The sequence below is a fragment of the Diachasma alloeum genome, unplaced genomic scaffold (genome assembly GCF_001412515.2).
Source record: "Diachasma alloeum isolate Michigan unplaced genomic scaffold, Dall2.0 Dall_scaffold_00336, whole genome shotgun sequence".
Classification (NCBI taxonomy): Eukaryota; Metazoa; Arthropoda; class Insecta; order Hymenoptera; family Braconidae; genus Diachasma; species Diachasma alloeum.
Genome location: NW_021680475.1, coordinates 399,217 through 421,386, shown reverse-complemented (window position 1 = coordinate 421,386; position 22,170 = coordinate 399,217). Strand labels below are relative to the sequence as shown.

At 37.5% G+C, this 22,170-nt stretch overlaps 2 protein-coding genes across 2 annotated transcripts; one reads left to right on the top strand and one right to left on the bottom strand.

Moving 5' to 3' along the window:
- The first annotated feature begins 454 nt into the window (after positions 1 to 454).
- Positions 455 to 4,511, top strand: LOC107040464 (putative serine protease K12H4.7). The gene is made up of 5 exons (XM_015260557.2): positions 455 to 855; positions 1,362 to 1,543; positions 2,397 to 3,218; positions 3,384 to 3,553; positions 4,310 to 4,511. Exons 1-5 carry the CDS (start codon positions 652 to 654, stop codon positions 4,414 to 4,416), a joined length of 1,485 nt encoding a protein of 494 aa, XP_015116043.1. The 5' UTR covers positions 455 to 651; the 3' UTR covers positions 4,417 to 4,511.
- Positions 4,512 to 6,367: 1,856 nt separating this feature from the next.
- On the bottom strand, positions 6,368 to 20,594 carry LOC107040475. Its single transcript, XM_015260572.1, has 9 exons — positions 20,396 to 20,594; positions 19,340 to 19,569; positions 15,983 to 16,194; positions 14,221 to 14,435; positions 12,720 to 13,037; positions 11,311 to 11,589; positions 10,294 to 10,789; positions 8,645 to 8,907; positions 6,368 to 6,738 (listed from the first exon to the last, which is right to left on the bottom strand). The coding sequence occupies exons 1-9, from the start codon at positions 20,577 to 20,579 to the stop codon at positions 6,368 to 6,370; spliced, it is 2,568 nt and encodes an 855-aa protein (XP_015116058.1). The 5' UTR covers positions 20,580 to 20,594.
- Positions 20,595 to 22,170: the final 1,576 nt, after the last annotated feature.

Genomic DNA, 22,170 nt, shown 5'->3' with positions numbered 1-22,170 from the left:
GTGGCGAGAACTTTACTCTAGTCAAAGAAAGGCCGCCATAGTTGGTCAAAACCGGAAGTGCAGTTTGACCGCGTTATTCAAACTCCTTAAGGTGTGTCCCAAGACAATCGGACCCAAAAGTTAGTCCCTATGGATTTACGGAAAAAATTCAGTAGCGAAGTGGTAAAGCGGTTCAAGTCGTTTTTGACTATTGGCCAGCTTTTAGTGAATATCTCGGAACTTAAGGGAGATAGCTAAATTTTTATCAAGACCTTTTTTGTTGCACTCAATTTTCTCTAGAAAAAAGGTTATCACGAAAATTCCATTATCTCCTTTAGATTCGGAGATATTCTTCAAAAACTCAACTAAGAGATAAGTCGACTTAAATCGCTTTACCACTTCGCTACTGTTACCCTCATGAGCCACCCTTTTCGCGAATTGAAGGTTGGCCCTGTTCCAGTAACATCTGAGCGAACATAACAACCAACCGAAACCGGACGCCTGCCCTGACAAGCAAACCTATCCTCAATATCATAACGATTCTTCCTAACGCATTTATTTTTAGTTGCTTATCACTGTTAAAGACCGCTCCTCGACCCCTGAAACCGATAAATCGCGTTCTAGATATAGTTCCGTCGTCCTCAATTTCGTAAAGCATAAGTATCACCAAACATGAAGAGCTCGGAACGCTTCATTCTATTTCTATTCGCACTTTTCTGTGATTCTTCCTTCGCGTGGAAGAGTTTCTTCCGGGGAAGAAGCAAACATGGACTTGGAGATCCGAAATTATCCAGAGAATACCAACTACCTGGGGACATGTGGTTCACCCAGAATTTGGACCACTTTGATCCCACGAATATGCAAGCATGGCAACAGGTACTCAGCTGAATTTATTTAGTTCTTTCATCCTTGAGACAATTTAGTAGCAGAGGGGTAAAACGATTCACATCGACTTGTTCCTTAGCTGAATTGTCGAGAAATAAATTCAAATCTCAGAGATTTTTTTTCCAATTTTTCGTTTATAATTCTCTATCAATTTTCATGTCACGCTGGGCAATAAGTCGAGTTTATCGCACGCTGCATGCTTCAAACTCGACTTTTGCACGGTGTAACATTAGTATATTTCGTAACGAGTGCAAAAAAGTGTTTTTTGGTGAGTGGGAGGTTTATGATGTAATCCCACGAGCTAAAAAACATTTTTTCACGAGTTACGAACAATATTTTTCATCACAATGTGGCGGAAATTGGACTTTTAGGCACGCGGAGCGTACCGAAAAGTTCACTTTTCGTCACAGCGTGATGAAAAAAATATTATGGATCACTCGGGCATAAAAAAATCAACATTAGAATGTTTAGTATTTCCAATATTCATGTTTCTCCAGAGATACTTTGTCAACGATCAGTTCTACAAGAAAGGTGGTCCAGTGTTCCTCTTGATCGGAGGGGAAGGAGACGCCAGCGCAAAGTGGATGGTCGAAGGTCAATGGATCGAGTACGCTAAGCAGTATGGAGCCATCTGTTTCCAACTGGAGCATCGCTTTTATGGAAAAAGTCATCCAACTCCGTAAGTATCAACTACACTGTTAAAGCCTTCTCGCAGTGTAATTTCATGGACTGCTCAGTAGTAATTCTCAGGGGAGCGACATTCAGGTGAATGTGCGGGCGGAATCATGAAATTAGAAATTTTTGAGCAACGGGAAGATGAGAACTCAATTCAATTCAACTCACATGAATTTTCAAACCAAACATGAATATTCAGTATTAAATTACATTAAATTTTCAATTAATTAAAAATTCGCGAATATATCAGTTATTTTTATGAACAAATTGAATTCAAATTCACAGTTTTTATTGATTTTTTTTTATCAAACTGTGAATTTGAATCTCGAAATTCCCTGAACTTCCAGTGGAACTATCACTTGGTAAATATTTCCAAAAAGTGTACAGAAAATCGCAACCAAAAATTGTTCACAGTAGGAGACGAGGGGGCAAAATGGACACTCCAGAATTCTTTTCAAATATTGAAACCGTATTCAATTGTTAATGAAATGGAATAATTTTTTTTCTTCAATAGAATAAAGAATGAGTTATGAAATCTAAAAAAAAATTGAATGGAAAAGAATTGAATTTTTATCTATTATTATGTATATTATCTGCTATTATTAGGTCTCCTTTCAACTCCAGAATTAGACTGAAGGACCAAAGAAAATGGTCTGGCCATCAAACCATAAAAAAAAAATTTCAAATGGTCTGTCAGATTGACAGACTGACAGACCAAAGAAAATGGTCTGACAGACCAAAGAAAATGGTCTGTCAGTCTGTCAATCTGGTCAATCTCTTCAACACTCAAAAATTGTGTTCACTTCAATTCCACGAATAATTATTCCGCTGATACATTCGTATTCCATTAATTCCAGGGATTTGAGCGTAAAAAACCTTGTGTACTTGAGTTCCGAACAAGCCCTGGGAGATTTAGCTTACTTCATTGAGGGAATGAGATACAAACACCAGATTCCTGCGGACACCAAGTGGATTGCCTTCGGAGGGTCGTACCCAGGGTCTCTAGCTGCCTGGGCTCGTGCCAAATACCCTCACCTGATTCACGGTGCTGTCTCCACCAGCGGCCCTCTCCTAGCTCAACTCGATTTCCAACAGTACTACGTCGTCGTCGAGCAGGCCCTCAGGACCCATTCTCAGGCATGTGTCGACGCCATTACCAATGCCACTCAACAGATCCACGTGATGCTCAGGCACAGAATTGGGCAGATGAATCTCAGCCAGAAGTTTAAGCTTTGCGATCAGATTGACCCATCCAACACTAAGAAGAATGATATCTCGAATCTGTACGAGAATCTTGCCAGTAATTTTGCTGAAGTCGTTCAGTACAATAAAGATAACAGGGACAATTCCAAGTTTGGGAACATCACTATTGACACTGTCTGTAATATTCTGGTGGATCAGAAACCAGGACTCGCTGTGGATAGACTGGCAGAGGTCAGCAATATGATGCTGAATGCCAGTGGTGATAAATGCTTTGATTATTTGTACAGTAAGATGCTGGATGAGATGAGAAATGTCTCCTGGAAGGCTGAGATGTCCGAGGGTGGACGCCAATGGACTTATCAGACTTGCACTGAATTCGGGTTCTTCCAGACCTCAACTGCTAAGCCGATGTTATTTAGTGAAACTTTCCCAGTGGAGTTCTTCGTGCAGCAGTGCAGTGATATATTCGGACCGAGGTTTGTTCTTTGGATGCATTTTAAAGAATTCTACCCTTGAGGGGGGACCCAGGTGAAATTTCAGTCTTCGGTTGATGAAAATAACTTTTCATATATCATGGGGTATCTAGAAAACTAAATGCCAATGTTTGAATGGATTTCTGATTGTCATAATTTCTTTCGCAGGTACAACATTCACCTGTTAGGGAATGCTGTAGAGCGAACGAACACTTTGTACGGTGGTCTCCACCTAGAGGTGACAAACGTCGTCTACGTTCATGGTTCCATTGATCCCTGGCACGCCCTTGGTATCACGAAATCGTCAAATCCAAATACTCCAGCGTTCTATATCAATGGTAACTGTCTCTCTTTTTTACCTCCAACTTTAATCGATCCAAAAATCTTGGTTGTACCTCCCAAACTCCCCTCTCCGGGCTACATTTCAATTGTATAGGGGCGAGGGGGGCAAAATGAAACAGTCGAAAAATGGCTGTTTGACGCAATTCAAGCAAAAAAATTTGTTTTGTTAAATCTTTTTTTTTATCAACTTTTTTATTCTTGAGAGTACTAATGAGAATAATAATTTTCCGTTCAGTAGAATGAAAAATCATTGAGCAGGTTTAACGGGAAAAGATTGTCTCATTGGATTAATTGAAAACAAAATGAAACAGCCAAATCCAAAGTCCAGACGAAGACCCAGGGGAGACCCAGAGGGAGAAAAAGGAAAAAGTGATGCTGAATTTCAATCGAATGAAAAAAGAGAAGTGTAACCGGCCTAATTAATCAATTGAATTAGAACGAATTCAATTATAAGACGAATAGAACATTATTATTCCCATCAGTACTCCCAGTAATAAGAAAAGTTGATAAAAAAAATATTTAACAGAAAACACTTTTTTTGAATTGTGTCAAACAGTCATTTTTCGACTATTTCATTTTGCTTCACTCTCCCCTATATATGCAAAAAACTAAATTGCAATATGATAATGAATAAACAAAATCGTTTCGAACACTAAATATGGTTCTCATCATGGAGAATTCTTATTCTGATTAATTATCAACGTCCAAACATTGCAATTGTATCTTATTAATCAATAATTGTCCTCGCCTAGGTACTGCTCACTGTGCAAACATGTACCCAGCCTCCGAGCACGATATTCCCGAGCTAGTCGAGGTTCGCAAGAAAGTGGGCAACATCATAGGTCAGTGGTTGAGTTAAAAATAAGCATCCCAAAGTTTCTTTTTGTACTTGTTATTACTTATGTTGAATCTCAAAGATGATAGTTACAAAATAAAATAATGATAAAAACTGAGCATAATATTCATCGAATTTATTATCGCATATATTAATTAATCTCTAAAATAGATACAAGGATACTAGGAACATATCTTTACATAAACGTTAAAATAAATGATTCTCCAAACGTTAGTTACACACCACTGGTAAATTCGAATAATTACACCTAAATAAACAGAATAAAACTGCCGATTAATGGCACTACTACGAAAAAAAAATAAAACAATTGTTGAAAGAGTTATTACTGGACGAATTATTCTCATGGAAATTCAGTCATCATCGAAAGAAGAAAAGCAATAGTGTCAGTATCTAAATGACGAATAATTTCACATCGTATCCAAATGAACAACGTCAGCCTTTCCTTGAGTCCCTCAGACTCTCAATAAGGTGAGGCCAAGGCGGTCATTACGAATGAATCACCAATTCACTGGACAGGAATAAGAAGAAATGATCAATCAGTTGGAGAATCCGAATAGATCGAATTACCATAATTAAGTATATATAATATATTATCTAGAGTGTGTCTCTCTCTTTTTGGCATGTTCCATCGAACGGATCGGCGCCCGTTACGAACCGTAAAACGCATTACAGTTATTTACAAAGGGATATCAAAATTAGGAAGATTAGCGTACATTGATAGAAAAAAAAAATATTCTCAAACGAGCCTTGTTTGAACTAAAAAAATCGCAAGTTTAAAATCACCAGAAATGAACAATCAACTGCTGAACGTTTGAAGAGTGTCCTGAGATGGAAAATTCTTGTCGCAACAATTGATTTAGTTGAACTAAAAAGTTCTTATTTTCTGTGCAAGTAAGAAATGATATTCCTAGCATCAACTGTTCGTTATTCTATATTACCATACGTATTTTGTTTTAAAAAATCACTGTTGTATGCGGAACAAGGGAGAGTAGCTTTTCGTTTCAGTTATCCAATACTCAAAGATGGGAAATTGATTCTTAAATAGAATAGAGGGTGACATGATAGCAATTCTGTGAGTTGGGAACAAAATATTTATTGTTTAACTTCACTTTGAGGATATCCAAGTATCAAATTTGTAAATCAAATTGCGTGAGACTATTTTGAAAAAAATCATGAATATTCAGCGTCATTCTAATTACATTTTGCACAGATTATTATTTTTTTAAGCATTTGTTGTTTATAAATGAATAATTGAGACTGTTTAAACTTTCGGAAGCCTTATGTTTTTAGGCATGTAATCGATTTCTGGTAAACTTCGGAATATGAACAAATTTATTACGGTTACGAACCAATGATTTTTATGATGAAAAATTAACTGTTTATATATTATTTACAGAAAATTCTTGTGATTTTCAAAAATTGCAATTTTCTTATTGTTTCATCAATCTTCCAAAGTAAACTTTCTATTTTTTCCCATTTTTAAAATCGTTTCTAACGGTGTAATATGGAGAGTCACATTCACACTGCAAAGTTTAAATATTATTAAAATCATTGTAAAATGTCTGGAAACGCAGGATGAATTGGAGTTCAAATGAATGCTCTGATGTTGGGTTAGAAAAGTAGAAAAGCATTTCACTGGAGAAAAAATAGCCAAAATACTTGGATATCCTTAACAGAGATATATTCATCCTGAACAGGCACCATGTCGCGTGAATGATCCGCCTCTTGAGTCAAACAATTCATTGTTGAAATCCGAGGGATTATTCATAATTGAAGTTGCCATTTGTACAAATGAAACAATTTCTATTTTGGTAATTTTAAATTTACAATTTTTTCGGTTCAAACAAAACTCTTTTGAGGACATGACTTTTCCTCTCAGTGTAATATAGTTATTACATAAATGAATTATCTTCAACATCATTTGAATCGATAGAAAACGTTCAGTAGATGGGTCTCAGTATCTGTGGTGAGACTGAGACTGTCGCCATTCATTGGCACTGCCATGATGATGGTGGTGATGATGATGATGTCTCTTCTTATCCCCAGCGTGTTTGCTTGCGGCAAATCCATTGCCATTCTCCCCAACCTCAGAAACATTATCACCACGATAATTGTCACGATAGCTTGGCTCATCCAGGGTTTCTTTACGTCGCAGGGGCGGATGATTCGCCTTTTGTCCAGCTGTCTCGTGCAAATTCTCCCAGGCCTGCCTGTAGTATCTGTTCAAGCCTCCTCGAGACTCTGATGAGCTGCTGTCAAAGCTAGCCACTGTGTTGCAGTCGGGGGAGGCTCGGTGGCGATAATGTTTGCTGCTTCTTCCTCTTGTTCTGTAAAATTAAAAATGAGGGAATTAATTGACTGAGAATTGGCGTGAGATTGTAATTAAATTTGACGACAATGAATACATTTTTTGTTTGAGGATATGCTTGTGAGGCAGTTTCTGCAATGAAATGAACAAGTCGATTATTTTCGGGTGATTCCAGGGGAGGAAGCGTCAATAAATGATTTTCGCTAGGAATTTACCTGCCTACGGAAAAAATTTGCTGACGTATTCTTGTACAATGTTGGAAAAAATACAAATTTCATGGAAAAATGGATATTAATCTTGAGAGCGACATTGAATGCGATTCGGTGGGGAGAAAATTATGGATTTTTCCTGATTTACTAAAACTTCAATGGAATTCTGAATTTTTGAGCAGTGGGAAGACATGAGTATTTAGCAGCTAATCCAAAAATGTATTCACCTGAATTTTCCCGATTAATATTAATTTTGATGGAAGAATTGAACTAAAACTTACAGTCTCCATCGATTTTTTTAATCAAATTGTGAATTTCCAATGACGAAATATCTTGAAATTTCAGTGTAACTGTCACTTAAGGATATCCAAGTAACTTTTACGTTTTGGAACAGACTACATTATTGATTCAACCATCTTCGATCATCAAATTTGTCATTAAATTGCGGGAGAAAAATTGAAATAAAGTCATGAATATTCAGCGCCATTCAAATTACATTATGCACCGAATTATCATTTTTTTTAAACATTCGTTATTTATAAATAAATCATTTAAATTGTTTAAACTTTCGGAAATCTTATTTTTTAAGCATGAAATCGATTTCTGGTAAAATTCTGAATATGAATAAATTTATTAAAATTGCGAAAGAATGATTTTTATGGTGGAAAATTGAATGTTTATAGATTATTTATAGAAAATGCTCGTAATTAATAGAAAGTTTACTTCCTCCAAAAGTAAACTTTCTAATTTTTTTCAGAATTTTAAAATGTTTTCTAACGGTTCAATATCGAGATTCAAACCTGCAAAGTTTGAATAATAAAATCTTTGTAAAATGTCCGGAAACTTAGGATTAAATGAGGCTCAAATGACAGCTCTGATATTCGACTACAAAAATAGAAAAGTATCACACTGGAGAAAAAATAGCCAAAGTACTTGGATATCCTTAATTCAAATTTTCATGAAGTGAAATTTCACCAAAATGATATATTTCGATACGAGTGCGTAAAAATGTTGTTTGAACCGTAAGAGGTGCTTGCCAAAGGCGACTGCTCCCCTCCCAAGGGTCAAAGAACACTTCCCACGAGTGCCGAACCCTATTGTTCATCGCAATGTGTGGGAAGGGAGATTTTCCGCGCGTGCAGCGTGCGTACAATCTCCCTTTACGCACAAGTAACGAAAATTCCTCGATATTATGTCGATATCACGGCTTCGCCCCTGAGCTATTTCTAAAGGTCATCATTTTTTCGATTGTTCCCTTATTCATTGCCGACAACTGTCTCACTTTGACATCCTCATATGATTTCTGCTCGTCCCCCTGAAAGCGTGCAGTAGGCTATGAAATGCAGTGCTATGTGGGCGTCTAGGAGAATACCAGCCGGCTACTTCTACAATAATACTCTACGATTTTTTGTGGTATGCTAATTTTGCTGAGGTGAATGGTGCGTGACCTCAACACCGCCCAACCAATTCATCGGTCAACGTGAATTTACCTTGACTAGCGGGTCACTCGTGTGGGTGACTCTATACACATGGTTGTGATGTGAAGACGTCGATTGATATCGTTGATGAGGTGATGAAGGCATTTTGGGGAGATTTATCGTTAATCATAAATTCGTCGAATTTAATCGGTACTAAGCGTCTGTCTCGTTTCGTTGAACATGTTTTTGTACATTTTTTTATTGATTTTTTTTCGTTCGTGGCTCAATTGGTCGTTATAAGGAGGGATTGGAGAAGTAACCGGCACGGTGGGCTGCTGATAGATTGAATGAGTACGGATGGTCGGTGGCTCGGCGAGCCGTGAGGTCGCGACGACCCAGGTGCTGGTCGGGAAATGGAAGCGCGAGAAGCGTGTACCAACGCGATGGCATCCCTGATGGATCTGATCTCCCGATTCCAGCACTTGCACCACGGCCACCACCGAGCGCAACCCCGCCAAGACCCCTGCGGCCACGCCTTCCTCCTATGCTGCCGCTGCCGCTAACCACCACGCAATTTTTACAAATTCACCATTGTTAATTTTCATTCTGGCTGACTTTTTTTTGTGTAATTTACATGGCTGCACTGGCCGGGATTGTTTTATTCTAGTGGTGTGATGCATGAGGATTGAATTTTTTGTAAATGTTATCCAGCCTAAAGGAGTTCTATTCATCATACTGTCCGTAAAACGATATTTTCGGGACACTTTGTGTCCGCAAACGCCGTTTATAGACAGTCTGGGGAAAAATTAGCTGTGTTATTTGGGCGAAATAGTATATTGTGTTACTAGTGCGTAAAGATCCAGTTTTTCACTTCGTCTCCGTCAAACGCCGTTTACGGACATTGTGAAGGAATAGTATCTTTCGTAACGAGCTAAAAAACATTTTTTCACGAGTTACGAACAATATTTTTCATCACAATGTGGCGGAAATTGGACTTTTAGTTCACTTTTCGTCACAGCGTGATGAAAAAATTATGAAAACACTTGACGATTGGCGATTCTTCTACGCGACTTCAATGAGTTCATTTGCGACAAAATCATACTTGATTTCAAGAATATGTTAAAGCATGAGGTCTTTCTCGGGCCACATGAGTTGAGATGTCTGGTAGAATTGAACAATTGAAGAAAAATTACTTGTCTCAAGAAAATATGTTTTAGATATTAGAAATTTTCTTCTCAGTCTGTAACAACTTCAAATGGACTTAGTCAAGTCACCTCAAGCCAAGTTTTTTATGAACATTTTCGTTCTAACGCAGAACGAAATTTCCATTAGGATCTCCTCCTGAAGCTCCGGTTTTTTCTCGAAGAAAGGTCCCCATAAAAAAGTTCCCCACCTCCCTTCAACTACCTGATATATCCATCAGGGGCTAATTATTAAGTAATGAAAATGACTCATCTCGTTTATTATTGGGTTCATCTGTTACCCCACACAACAGGCAATAAAACGAACTGCTAAACTATCTAATGTTCATGTCTTCAATTTTGGGTATAAATCCCCATACATCACGGTGAAATTGCGGATGCAAACAAGTCGAGAATAACTCTAGCATTCATAAGAGCAGTGCGAGACCAGTTACTGATTCATGAAAAAAAATAATAAGAGAGAAAATAAGGGAACAAAGCGAATAAAACATTTTTCATCCCATTTGAATTACAAAATTTACAGGATATCTCACACTGACCCTCTGTACTTGCATTCACAAGAGCAGTGCGAGACTGTTACTTTCTGAATTAATCAAAACAATGATTTAGTCAATAGGATATTACAGTGAGCATTGGAGAAATCGAGGAGTTAAGGGGGGAAGTTACGAAGCAAGAAAAAAAACGCCTTTTTTTCCTCACCTCCGGTTGCATTATTGAGATTAAGATAAAATATGATGTCTCACCTTCGGATGAGTATTACAACAGTGGTGATGACTGCCGCGAGGAAGACAAAGGCGCCGAAGACGCCCAGGGCGATGACTGCACCAAGATTGAGCTTGGCTTGATGAGTTGGGGCGTCCGAACGATCCACTCGGAAGGGCCCAGTGGGCTCTGGGACTCCTGTGTTGATTTTAGCCCTCGCGTTGTCCACTGAACTCCCAGAAATCTCATTGTCCTGGGGATGGGTCCCGGAGAATTCTTCTGGAGTCTCTTCAGAAGGTGGCGCAGGCTTTTGAAGACCGATCGTCGGTCTCTTGTGGACGGTCTCTCTTATTGTTGCTGGAACCTCCGCGGTTTGGGGAGGATATCTTCGAGTTGGAGTTGCTTCTTGGGGTACTGTGGAGGGCGGTAAGGGGGTTGTTGTTGAACGGGTTCTTGTGGGGAACACTGGCTTGCCTCTGGTGTTTGCCGGCCTGAGGGTCACTTTTGGAAGAATTCCTGATGTTACTTTAGGTTCTTCTGCAATGGTAGAAATGGAAATTTGTTTTCTTAGTGGGGACAATGTTATTGAAGGAAAAAATGGGAGATAAACGGCAAACTTTCGTTGTAGGAGCTCTAAAGACTGAAATTGTCGGGAAATTTTTGTTTAGAATTCCCTCCACTTGCATTTTAACCCTCGATCACTCGCTCAATGAACGCGGCGCCGTTCGTTTTCGTTTAGACATTTAGGTAGTCTAGTAATTTTATCATATAAGTAATGTAAATAATCCTCTCCATAATGAGTATTATTTTGAACTGTTCATTATATTAATTTCATTATTATTTCTTCATGTTCATTTAATTTGATCCCGTAATTGGCCGTCTGCTGTTGGGTCTGCATGAAATAAAAATCAATTTGAAAATTCATGATTTTTTCCGCATCTCATTCGAATTTAACATCGCTTCCCCGAAAACGACTAATAAACTGGCCATAAAGTTTCAATTTTTTTGGACAGTATAAGCATTTCTTTGAGTAGGTAATTTTAATCTGATGAATGTACCTGTGCAAGTTGGTGCAGCATGATCATACAATCCCGTGGGCAAACACAAAATCTGTCGATGTCCGGTCAGTTTATACCCCTTCTCACAAGTATAAATAACAACACTACCCACTAAAAGACTACGATTTGTACTCTTCACTAAATTCTCCTCGACATCAATTTCATCGAGCTGAATTGTGCTGTGGGAGACGGTCGGAGGAGGATCGCAGCGAATGGGTTCACAGCGAGGTGGAGGTCCGTTCCAACGCTCGTCGATGTCACAGGTGAGCCTAGCACGACCTAGTTACATATTCAAGTGGAAAAATCACATAAATAACATTGAAAAAATCAACTGGTTACATGTATGCAATTGGAGCAACAACTTTCGGGAGAAAATCCCGTAAACTCTTTTTCTTCCTCCTGAATTGAAACGAAACCAAACGAAATCATCTGATTTATGTCCAAATGGCAAGAAACGGACCCAGATTTCGCAAGTGAATATTTTCGTACTCAAAACCTGAGGGTAACGATTGAGATTTAAACGTTCAAACGTCTCCAATTAGGAAAAATCATGGAATATGAAACAGTAGGATGAATAATATTAGATACGTATTTCTTTTCTTTTTTTGAAAAATAATGAAAAAATGCTCTACCGATCACCATCCAGACCTTTTTAATCTCCTATGATTTGTTAATTATTTATTATTCTTCATGAAAAAAATGATATAACTAATACTTTCTATTTCGTTATGAAAATTTCAAAATCATCGTCAGTAATTACGTCTCAAGTGTTCCGAGCGCATAATTAATTGGTCTGTAGTGAGTGACTGAAAATTTTCCATTAGGAAAAATCATGAAATATGAAAGTAGGATGAAGCATATCACATACGTATTTCTTTTCTTTGATTAGAAAAAAAAAACATAATAACAAAAATGCTATACCCCTTCACGATGCACATTTTTTTAATCTCCAATGGTTTGGCAACTATTTATTATTTTTGATGAAAAAATGGAATAAATAATACGTTCTATTCAGTTGCCACAATTTCAGAATCATCACAAATTGCGTCTCAACAAGTGTTCCAACCGCATAATCAATTGGTCTGTAGCGAGTGATTGAAATTTTTCCATTAAGAAAAATCATGAAATATGAAAGTAGGTTGAAGCATATCAGAAACGTATTTTTTTTTTTATTAAAAAAATTATGATAAAAATTCTCTACCCTTTAACTATGCACGTCCTTTCAATCTCCTACAGCATAACGATAACTAATATTTACCATTCCGTTACCAAATTTTCAAAATCATCTTCACTAATTACATCTCATATATCTCAACTAGTCGTCCAACCACATAATTTATTCTCCTGCGGTGCAGGAAAAGGAATTTCAATGCAACGTGTTATCAATAAATAAGGAAGAAATCACATACCAGTCATTTCATATCCATCCTCGCACGAGTAAAGCACTTGGCTCAGAAACATGACGGTATTATTAATGAGCGTGTACTCTCCGTGTTTGATACTCGCCGGATATCCACACTCGATGCTCTTGCATACAGGTGGAAATTCGTTATAGAAACCGGTGTCTAAACAGGTGCGTGTCGATGGTCCGATTAGTAGACTTCCTGAACTACAGCTGTACGAGACTGATGCCCCAACTTGATAATTATTTACGGGGTCTTCTGAGGCGTTGGTGACAACCATCGTTGAGTTTGGGGGCTGTTCAGGTCGGCCGCAAGCTCTTGGCTCTGGGTACAAGAAGGTATTTTTTTTAAGAGGAAACTGCTATCAGTTTTAAAAGTCGCGGCTAGTGGAATGAGATTTCTCATACATTGAAGATCGATTATATGTGTATGAAAACGAATAATTAGTGCAAAAAAATTGATTATTTATTGTTCTTTTGCTGGGCAGACGCTTAAAATGTTAAAAATAGTGCAGGGCCTCCAATTTTTGAGCTACAGAGGTTTTTTATTTGTTTGTTTTCAGAGATTTTTTCTACAGAGCTAATTTCGTTTTTTTTTAAATAAAAAATGGCACCATTTATGTAAAATTTCCCGAAAAATGTTTCTGAAAGAATCGAGAATATATTTTAAATATTTTAAGGATAATATTTCTGCCTATTTTACATGAATTGCGCAATTTTTTTGTATTAAACAAAAGGGAATCGCTGTGCAGAAGTCGAATTTCAAAAAACTAATTCGTAATTGTTATTGTACTCATTTTTTTTTTTTTTGGAAAAGAAACCTCAGCTCAAATATTGAAGGCCCTGGACTTTTTTTTACCATTTTAAGCGTCTGGGAAACAAATGAACAGTAAACAATTGATTTTTTTGCACTAATTATTCGTTTTTAGACATATATAATCGGCATATTTAAAAATTAGTCGAAGAGCTAATTACTTTGAAAAAACTTGAATTTGCAAAAAAATTCTGGAAAATCCTCTATCAACTTTCAGGATATTCCAACCGATTCCTCTCAATTTCATAGAATTTCTATGCGACCTGTTATGTACGCACCGTTTCATGAGTGATTACTCTATCAATTCATACATTTTCTTAAAAGTCCTCGCATAATTTATAATAATCGATAGAAAAATATCATTCCTTTTTGCAACTATGCGTTCAATAATTGGTTCATCGCTCCTCGCACTGACGATTCCAGAGAATTTAAAATAGACAACTTTCGAAGACTAATTATCAACTACTAAAATATGGAGACCGTGTCATCCAGCTCATAAACTTCAAATTAAAAAACTGAAAAAAAAATTATTCGAGCTCCGTATTATGCGCACTCTTAACCCCATCATCAGGGGGATCAATTGAAATTCAGGAGTCACCAGTCGTAAAGTGTAGTTAATAACTAGGTTTATACTCTCGCATTTCAATATTAATTATAGCGCCCTGGATGCATAATAATCGTAAAATCTACTAACGATGTTGGCAGATGTAATTGAGCCGGGAGCTGCAAGGAGTATCCGACCACAGCCACCCTCTGCTCCCATCGTATCTCGCGCACTCCTCTTCAGTCCCCTGGGGAAGACTCCAGAAAGATACTGACACCTCATCACCACTTCCGGTCCACCTCCAGACAGATTTGTCCTTCGGGTCCCTCACAGCACCCATCCAATATTGACTCGATGTGTCACTTCTGCGGATTTTCAATATTTGAATGCACTGTTAAATATTTTTGGCCGAAATTTCCGGTATACTTCTTGAACATTCTTATCAAGTGACTGAAATTTCAAGTGATTTTGGCTGTAAAAATTCACAGTTTGATGAAAACATCAAACATGAAACATGAATGGAAATTAGGGAAAACATCAAACATGAATGGAAACTATCGATGTCAGCGCAATTATTTCATGAAAATTAATAGAAATTAGGGAAATTCAGGCGAGTATTTTTTTAAATAATCAATAAATTGAAAATTCAGCGTAATGTTGTACTCAATATTCATTTTTTGATTGAAAATTCCAGTAAGTTAGGGAATTCTCGCTTGCCTGCTCCGAAAAATTGGAATTTTATTAAAATTACGTGAGTTTCCTCGAATTTCTTTGCCAATGCTCTACCTCGTTGAAAGAGCCAGACAATAAAAATTGTATTTATGCAAATACTACTTAACTGTTCATGAAATTTAAAATTATTTCAAATAGTGCACTGTTGAAAATGTTTTGCTGAAATTTTCGGTTCGTTTTTTGGAGATTTTCTTCAAGTGACAGGTTTACTAAATTTTCAGGAATCTTCTTCTTTGAAAATTCACAATTTGATGAAAATATCAGTGAATCACATGAAAACTTCTCTAAAGTTAAGTGCAATTATTCCATAAAAATTAATAAAAATTAGAAAAATTCAGTTGAATATTCTTGAACTTTCAATAAATTGAAAATTCTATGTAATTTTGTACTCAATATTCATATTTTGTTTGAAAATTCCAGTAAGACGGGGAATTCTCGCCTGTTTGCTGCTAAAAAATTGGAATTCCATTGAAAAAAATTCAAATTCAATGACATTTGAAATTTCATTATTGGTTCGCCCCTAACTCTGATTGAATGGTGCTCTCCGAAAAATTCTGAGTTTTCTTGAGTTTACTTGTGTTTACTTGAGCCGCCTTCATTGCTGTAGAAAGATAGCGGAGGGCGCTGACTCGTTGAAGGGGTCAGATAGCGAAAATCGTATTTATTCAACCACAAAACTGTCCATTCATTTTCAAATTTTTTCTAACAATGCACTGTTAAAAATTTTGGGCTGAAATTGTCGGTTCGTTTTTTGGAAATTTCCTTCAAGTGATAATTTCACTGAAATTTCAAGAATCTTCGTCACGAATTCAATTCACAATGGAAAAATTAAGAAAACTGTAAATTTCAGTTCAATTATTCCATAAAAAAATTGATAAACGTCAGGAAAATTTAGGTAGGTATGTTCATGAATTGTGAATTAATTGAAAATTTGGTGTCGACACATGATCATTTTTTACTAAAAATTCAGGTAAGTTGGAAAATTCTCTTTCTGCTGTTCAAAAATTTGGAATTCCACTGAATTTTGAGCGCATTTCATTTTTCTCCCTTAAATCTAATTCAATGTCGCTCTCTGAAAAATAATCCCTGATCTGTTCATGACATTTCAATTTTATTCCAAGTGTCTTCTGGTTTCGAATTCAGGGTTAATTATAATCGTTATAGTCTTTAATGTATTTACCTGTGTCGTCTCCACAATTCCCAGGAAATGAAACCTTGCAGTGCTGGGTTACTTTCGTCGACTAGTGTACCACCTCGGGCGCGACAGAAGGATAGAGCTTCCCGGAACTGGAGTGGCTGACGATTGTAAAATATGTAACATTTACCATTGTAGGTCGCAGTGGAACCGGGCGGTTGGTCTCTGAATTGTGGACATCTTTCGATTGGAAGTGCCTGTATAGCAATTAAAAACAGAAAATCGTGAGAAAGATCGGCAGAAAAAGAAAGCGAAGATCAACAACACAAAAAGTTGAAATGGTCTTTTCCCAACAAAAAAAAGTTCCACGAAATCGTAATTAAAAAACTATAACAATCTTCACCACAGACTCCACCTTCACAATTTTTTTCCATATTTTGTATCACTCCATCATAATGAAAAGAAGTGATCAATGTTGGCACTTACTCCTACCACAGTGAGGAGACAAAGCCACTAGCAGTAGAAGAAGAAGAAGACGAAGAAGAAGAAGAAGTGATCAATGAGGTAGTAAAAAGAGTGAATTTCACTTCAAGATTAGATTTAGAAAATGTCGCGGAATTTGAGGGAGACGGTGAAATTTTCATGGAAATTTTTTTACAGCTCTCACTTTGATCTGCAAAAAAGGTGTTGAAAAAAAACTTCTAGTTTCTCTCAACGCAGATGCGAAGATATTCACGTAATAAAAATATGAGTGAAGTAGGCAAATTTTCATTTATCGATAAAAATGTTTTTTAGTGCATTCTTTACAATAAAACCGTCTCACGAGTGATTTCAAGTGAATATGTTCCGAGAAATTTGTTGAAATTTCATTCAACTCGAAGTAAAAGTTTTCCCATTTTCTCTCCGGTAGTCGGATACTTGTTCCTCGGAAAAAATTTCCGGCCCGAGATTTCTTCGGAGGGACAAAGAAAGGAAAAAAGAGATGAGTTTACAAATCCAAGTTCTCTAGTTGGGGGATTTATTGAAATTCTGTATTATCCTAGGGCTTTTATCTGACATGTAAGGTATGAATTAGAATTGTAATAGGGATACTACTTGCTATCCATTCACTTTCATGGCATCTATATGAGGCAACTGACTAATTAGTTAACAATGCGCAAATTAGAAAATTGGAAGGCACACAGATTTGAACTCGAGTGGCAAAGAAAAATAATATTTTTCGCCCCGGTGGGTGCAAAGTGAAATAGTTGAACGATTATTCGTGACAGTTACAAGCGATGCGTACATTAGGCGTCGCATTCATCGTCGCATAACCCTTAAGAGGAGACGGAACCCCTTTGTCTACATCAAATCTTAGAATTGTGTTTTCTCCTACAATTATTAATTTCTATCTATGAAATTATTTTATCAACTCGATTATCGCATTGTTGAGTCAATGAAGTAGTTTAATGAATGAAAAATAGTAATTGCAGGAAAAAACACAATTCTAAAGATTCATATAAACGCAGGGGTTCCGTTTTCCCTTAAGCTCCGCTTTAGGCACTGGAAATTCACTTCACGCACGCTCTTGAACTTTACGCGCTCGGGTCCAAAAAAATGACTTTCATATCACAAAAAATAAGATGTGTTACACGTGCGTGCGAAAAATTGGATCTTTACGCACTAGTAACACAATATACTATTATCCCCAACGTCTGTAAAGTTTAAAAATATTGACAAATAGTATATTTCGATACAAGTGAAAAACCACACACACACACGAGCTGAAAACTACTACGTGCAACGAGTGGCGAACTGTGCCTTTTTTCGTGTACAAGTAAACGAAATCAGTATATTGAGCGCCAAGCGCGCAAAGATGTTTTTCGTGTCACGGGACCTGAAAAACCCCATTTTCGTGGCGCTGCGCGCCACGAAATTGGCGTTTTGGAGGGTCCTCGACACGAAAATTAATATACACACCTCGCCATGGAAAACATATCACTCTCCCCCACGTGCAAGACTGCCTTCCGAGCCGAAGGCGAGGATGACAAGCGCTTGGGGGACGGTGATCTGTTTTCCAAGGCTCGGGCATGTAATGTACTATTCNGAGGGTCCTCGACACGAAAATTAATATACACACCTCGCCATGGAAAACATATCACTCTCCCCCACGTGCAAGACTGCCTTCCGAGCCGAAGGCGAGGATGACAAGCGCTTGGGGGACGGTGATCTGTTTTCCAAGGCTCGGGCATGTAATGTACTATTCCCCGCGCGAGGTGTATTTAGTATATTTCGGCCTAATGACGAAATATACTATTTAACACGCCCCGAAGGAAAATTTCTATTTTGTTTTCTGATGAGCGGAAGGAAAAAAAATATTTTCCACCCCAGCATAAGAATTACTCAGTTTCCTCCCGTTCATCAGGGAGCAAAGTACGAACTTTCCGCACAGATGTGTGAAACAAGAATTTATCGATTTACGGTTGTGATAGCGAAACTTTGACGGTTGATGTTTGATAGATTAGTATATTGTCCAGCCTAGGGAGGAAAAATAAAGGAGTCATGCCCACGTATGGAGTAAGTAAGCATGTGGTTAAGCGTTTTTTTATTTTATGTGAAATGTGTACTTTGCGCCCGCCGGGACGGAAAGTTATTATTTGTTGGGACGTTCTTGTTCGAATACTTTGAGTTCCAGGATGTTTACAAAAGATTTCGTTTGAGAAACCATTCATTGATTATTCCGAATTGTCCGTAGTTCCACTTTGTATTTTGTGTTTAATCCATTAGATTGTTTGTATAATAATTTTGGGTGAGGATGGAGGAAAGTGTGATTTTCCTTTTGTTATCCATGATTTTCTGGGAGTTGAAATAAGTGATATTGAAACGTTTCAATTTTTTGTTCATTTTTTGTTGCTTGAAGATCCGGGAAATCGCGTCCAGAGGCGAAGTTTTCTAGACCCCTCTACCCCTAATAGCTCGCCCTTCGAAGATGAATGAATAATTAAAAAGCTATCGATATCACAATTTGAATCAATTATCACTAATTAGAGTACCGGTAATTACTAATTTACCACTTCCCTTCTAAATTAACATCTTCATGATGAAAAACCATGAGTATTTCCCGCAAAAGTGTAAAATCATTCCTCTACCACAAAATGAATAAATTTACACAATCCACTCATGATTTCCATCAGCGCCAGAAGAAAGTTGCCTCAAATTTTCATTCGTTGAAAGTCATTAATCCAATTAATACGTCTCTTATAATCGCCATAAACAGCCTAATTACTCCCGCAATTCCCGGAAAAGAAAATTTCCTACAATTCTCGGCGGGTGCAAAAACCTCCCGAGTGAAATTAATAACCAGTCAATGATTTTCATTTCACTGCCTGCGGCCAATCGAAAAACTCATTTTCCGTTAATTACCTGATCCGTATAAACGAAAGCCTCGCAGAGGGACAATTGCACTGGTGCTGGTGCAGCGGCAGCAGATTCCAGGTGAACTGAGACGAATGCACCGGGCATGGGAGGATTGCACGGTAGAAACAGCGGTTGTCCCTCTTCAAGCGGTCCAGTAAATCTGTTGCAAATTGGATTAGTCCCCAAATCTGGCCTATTATTTCCAACACGCACAACAATGGTGCCGGGTGCCCCATCTAATTAGACAAACGTAACAAAAATGATCAAAATTAGCGTTATCTTTATCCCTAAAGAACAATGGAAATTAAAAAAACCCACTAGATGGGTGAGAAAGGGAAGATAATATCAATTTTCATGCGATTCATGCGGTGGTGCGTCGCTGACCGACAAACTACTTCACCTGTGACCAAGTCAAGAAAGAAATAAAAGCCGAGATTAGATAGCCACGTTTGTCAATTCCCAATGCCCTAATGGAGCTGTGCACAAAGAAGTGAAAAACCATGTGCATTAGAAGCCACCGACGTAGATAAATAATGCAAGTCTTATGCGTTTTCAAGATTTACCACGAAGGAATTTTCTAACAATCGAAAGTTATACCAAAGTGAAAGACTCTCACTCTCTGGTGAAATTTCTAAAACGCCTCAGTGAATTCCAAATGTATCAATAATCATTGTTTTTATCATCAATGCACTCCAGGATGCCAATTTTAACTATCAAATTTTATGGAGTAGGACATCACCGTTAAAAGTGGCAACTCAACGTAAAAAAAATATACCCGAGCCCGGAATTTCAATTCATTGCCGTTTCACGGCTCGTTTGACAATCGCCGTGACGGTGAAAGATTTTCACCGTCTCCCATAAAATTCTGCCGGTCAAATTGCCATCGATTTGCTCTGATTATGGAAAGTCTTCGATCTACGGAAATAAATCGATGCAGATAGAAAATACTGGAGGTGAAAAAAAGATCTCGCTGGGATGGTTTGGAGTCTCGCTTTCAGTTTTGCTGCACTGGGTTACTATTAGGATGACGACTAGTGGTGCGTGAAGAAAGTCGGAACTCACCGCAGCAGGCTTTGCCAAAATCTAGTCTGACGAGCTGGACCATGTAGGGCTCCAGGAGATTGACGTACCACCAGGGTCGCACCTCGGGCCTTGTTAACGTGCATGTCTGAGGATTGTAGACCTGTCCACTGCTACCGTCAACAGCACGCTGGGGGATGCCATTCTCGGCGCTTGTACTCTGCATCGGTGCCTTACCACCGGCAACGTTCAACACTGAAAAAACAAAATTAATAATCTATGATTTTTCTCACCTCCACGATGTCAATTAATAATAAGAGGGTCAAGGGATATTGGAGAAATAATTACGACGTTGATTAAATTGTCATAGTGCGACGTTTCGCTGAATTATTTTAGCTTCATCAGGCTCTTGACGGAAATCTAGGTCTAGTCAAAATATTTCTAATAAATAATAATAAATAAATAAAAATAAATAAACAAATAAATACACAATAAATAAACAAATTCTCAGTCAAGAGTAAAAAAATACAGGATTTCCCAAGTTCACGGAGGCAATGACGATAATGAAAAATGATGGGAAATACTTGGAATTTATTGACTACCTGATCTATTGGGTAGTTATTGCAGTGACCCCGAGAATTTAATGTGGAAATTTCACGGTAGACTTGAAAATTTTCCACTGAAATCTCCGGTAAGAGCCTTGGAAATTTCTAACAAGGAACATTTCCGCAGAAATTTCAAGGAATTTTGTCATTGAAAATTCATAATTTCATGGAAAAATTCATGGGAATTATAAATTGTAGTTAAATCACGCCGGGAAAATTAATGAAAAATCAGGAAAATTCTGTGAAATCTCTCCTTGAATTCCAGATTCCACTGAATTTTCAGGGAATTCCTTCAAAAATTCCTAGAATTCCAAGAATTTTAATTGCCTGAAAATTCACGGGAATTTGACAGTGAATATTGATTTTCATTTGAAAATTCATGTAAATTGTGGGACTTTTTAGAGAAACATGAAATTCTATTGATTTTTTCTCCTTAAATTGAATTCAAGGGCTTTATGCGGAAAATTCTGCCAAATTTTTTTAACAGTGTATCTCGACATTTCACGATCCCTCGAATAATTTTCTGATTGTTTCCAAGCGATGTTCGCATGTACGTCTGTCTGTACGTCTGTATATAATCAAAATTTTGTTCAACGATTTCTCTTGAACGAATGACTTCATTCAATTTGTTTTTGCAATGGAAGCATTCTAATGGAACTGAGAACTGATTAGATCTGGAACCCGATCGCCTCTGCGGTTTTATAGTTATTCAGTTAAAACTCACAAAAAAACGAGAAAATTACGTTTTTTCGCAAAATTGATGATTTCTTCTGTAGAAATAATGCGATTGTAATTTTTCTCTATAGAGTAGAGGAATTGAGGATGGAGTTGAGGAATGTTTGGAAGACGTAGACCACGATGGATCTTTAGCAATGCCCACTCAGGCGTGTTCCGATTACTTGCAAAGTAAAACTTTTTGGGTGAATCTGGATATACGTTGCTGTGAATAATGATAGCCACCTAGGTAGAGAAAAATGAATTTAACCCTAGATCGGTCACCATATACTTCGTTTTTCTTTAATTACAATCGACCGGCTAACCGGAAAAAGTTGAAAAAAATTGACTTTGTCAATTGAAGTATCTAAAGAATTAAAGTAGTTTTTAGAACAGCATATTTCCCGAAATTCCCAAACAAAACAAATTATTTCGAACAGATGAATTATTTTTTCCAGTGTTAAATGAAATAGCCCATCATGCGCCATTGCCGGAAAC

Excerpts from the sequence above, each read along its gene's own strand:
- LOC107040464 (XM_015260557.2), top strand. The coding sequence starts at position 652 with ATGAAGAGCTCGGAACGCTTCATTCTATTTCTATTCGCACTTTTCTGT. Across the intron at positions 1,544-2,396 it reads GGAAAAAGTCATCCAACTCC|GGATTTGAGCGTAAAAAACC; the intron begins GTAAGTATCAAC and ends CATTAATTCCAG. Across the intron at positions 3,219-3,383 it reads AGTGATATATTCGGACCGAG|GTACAACATTCACCTGTTAG; the intron begins GTTTGTTCTTTG and ends TTTCTTTCGCAG.
- LOC107040475 (XM_015260572.1), bottom strand. The coding sequence starts at position 20,579 with ATGCAGAGTACAAGCGCCGAGAATGGCATCCCCCAGCGTGCTGTTGAC. Across the intron at positions 14,436-15,982 it reads GAATTGTGGAGACGACACAG|AAGTGACACATCGAGTCAAT; the intron begins GTAAATACATTA and ends GAAAATCCGCAG. Across the intron at positions 10,790-11,310 it reads TGCTGCACCAACTTGCACAG|AAGAACCTAAAGTAACATCA; the intron begins GTACATTCATCA and ends CTACCATTGCAG.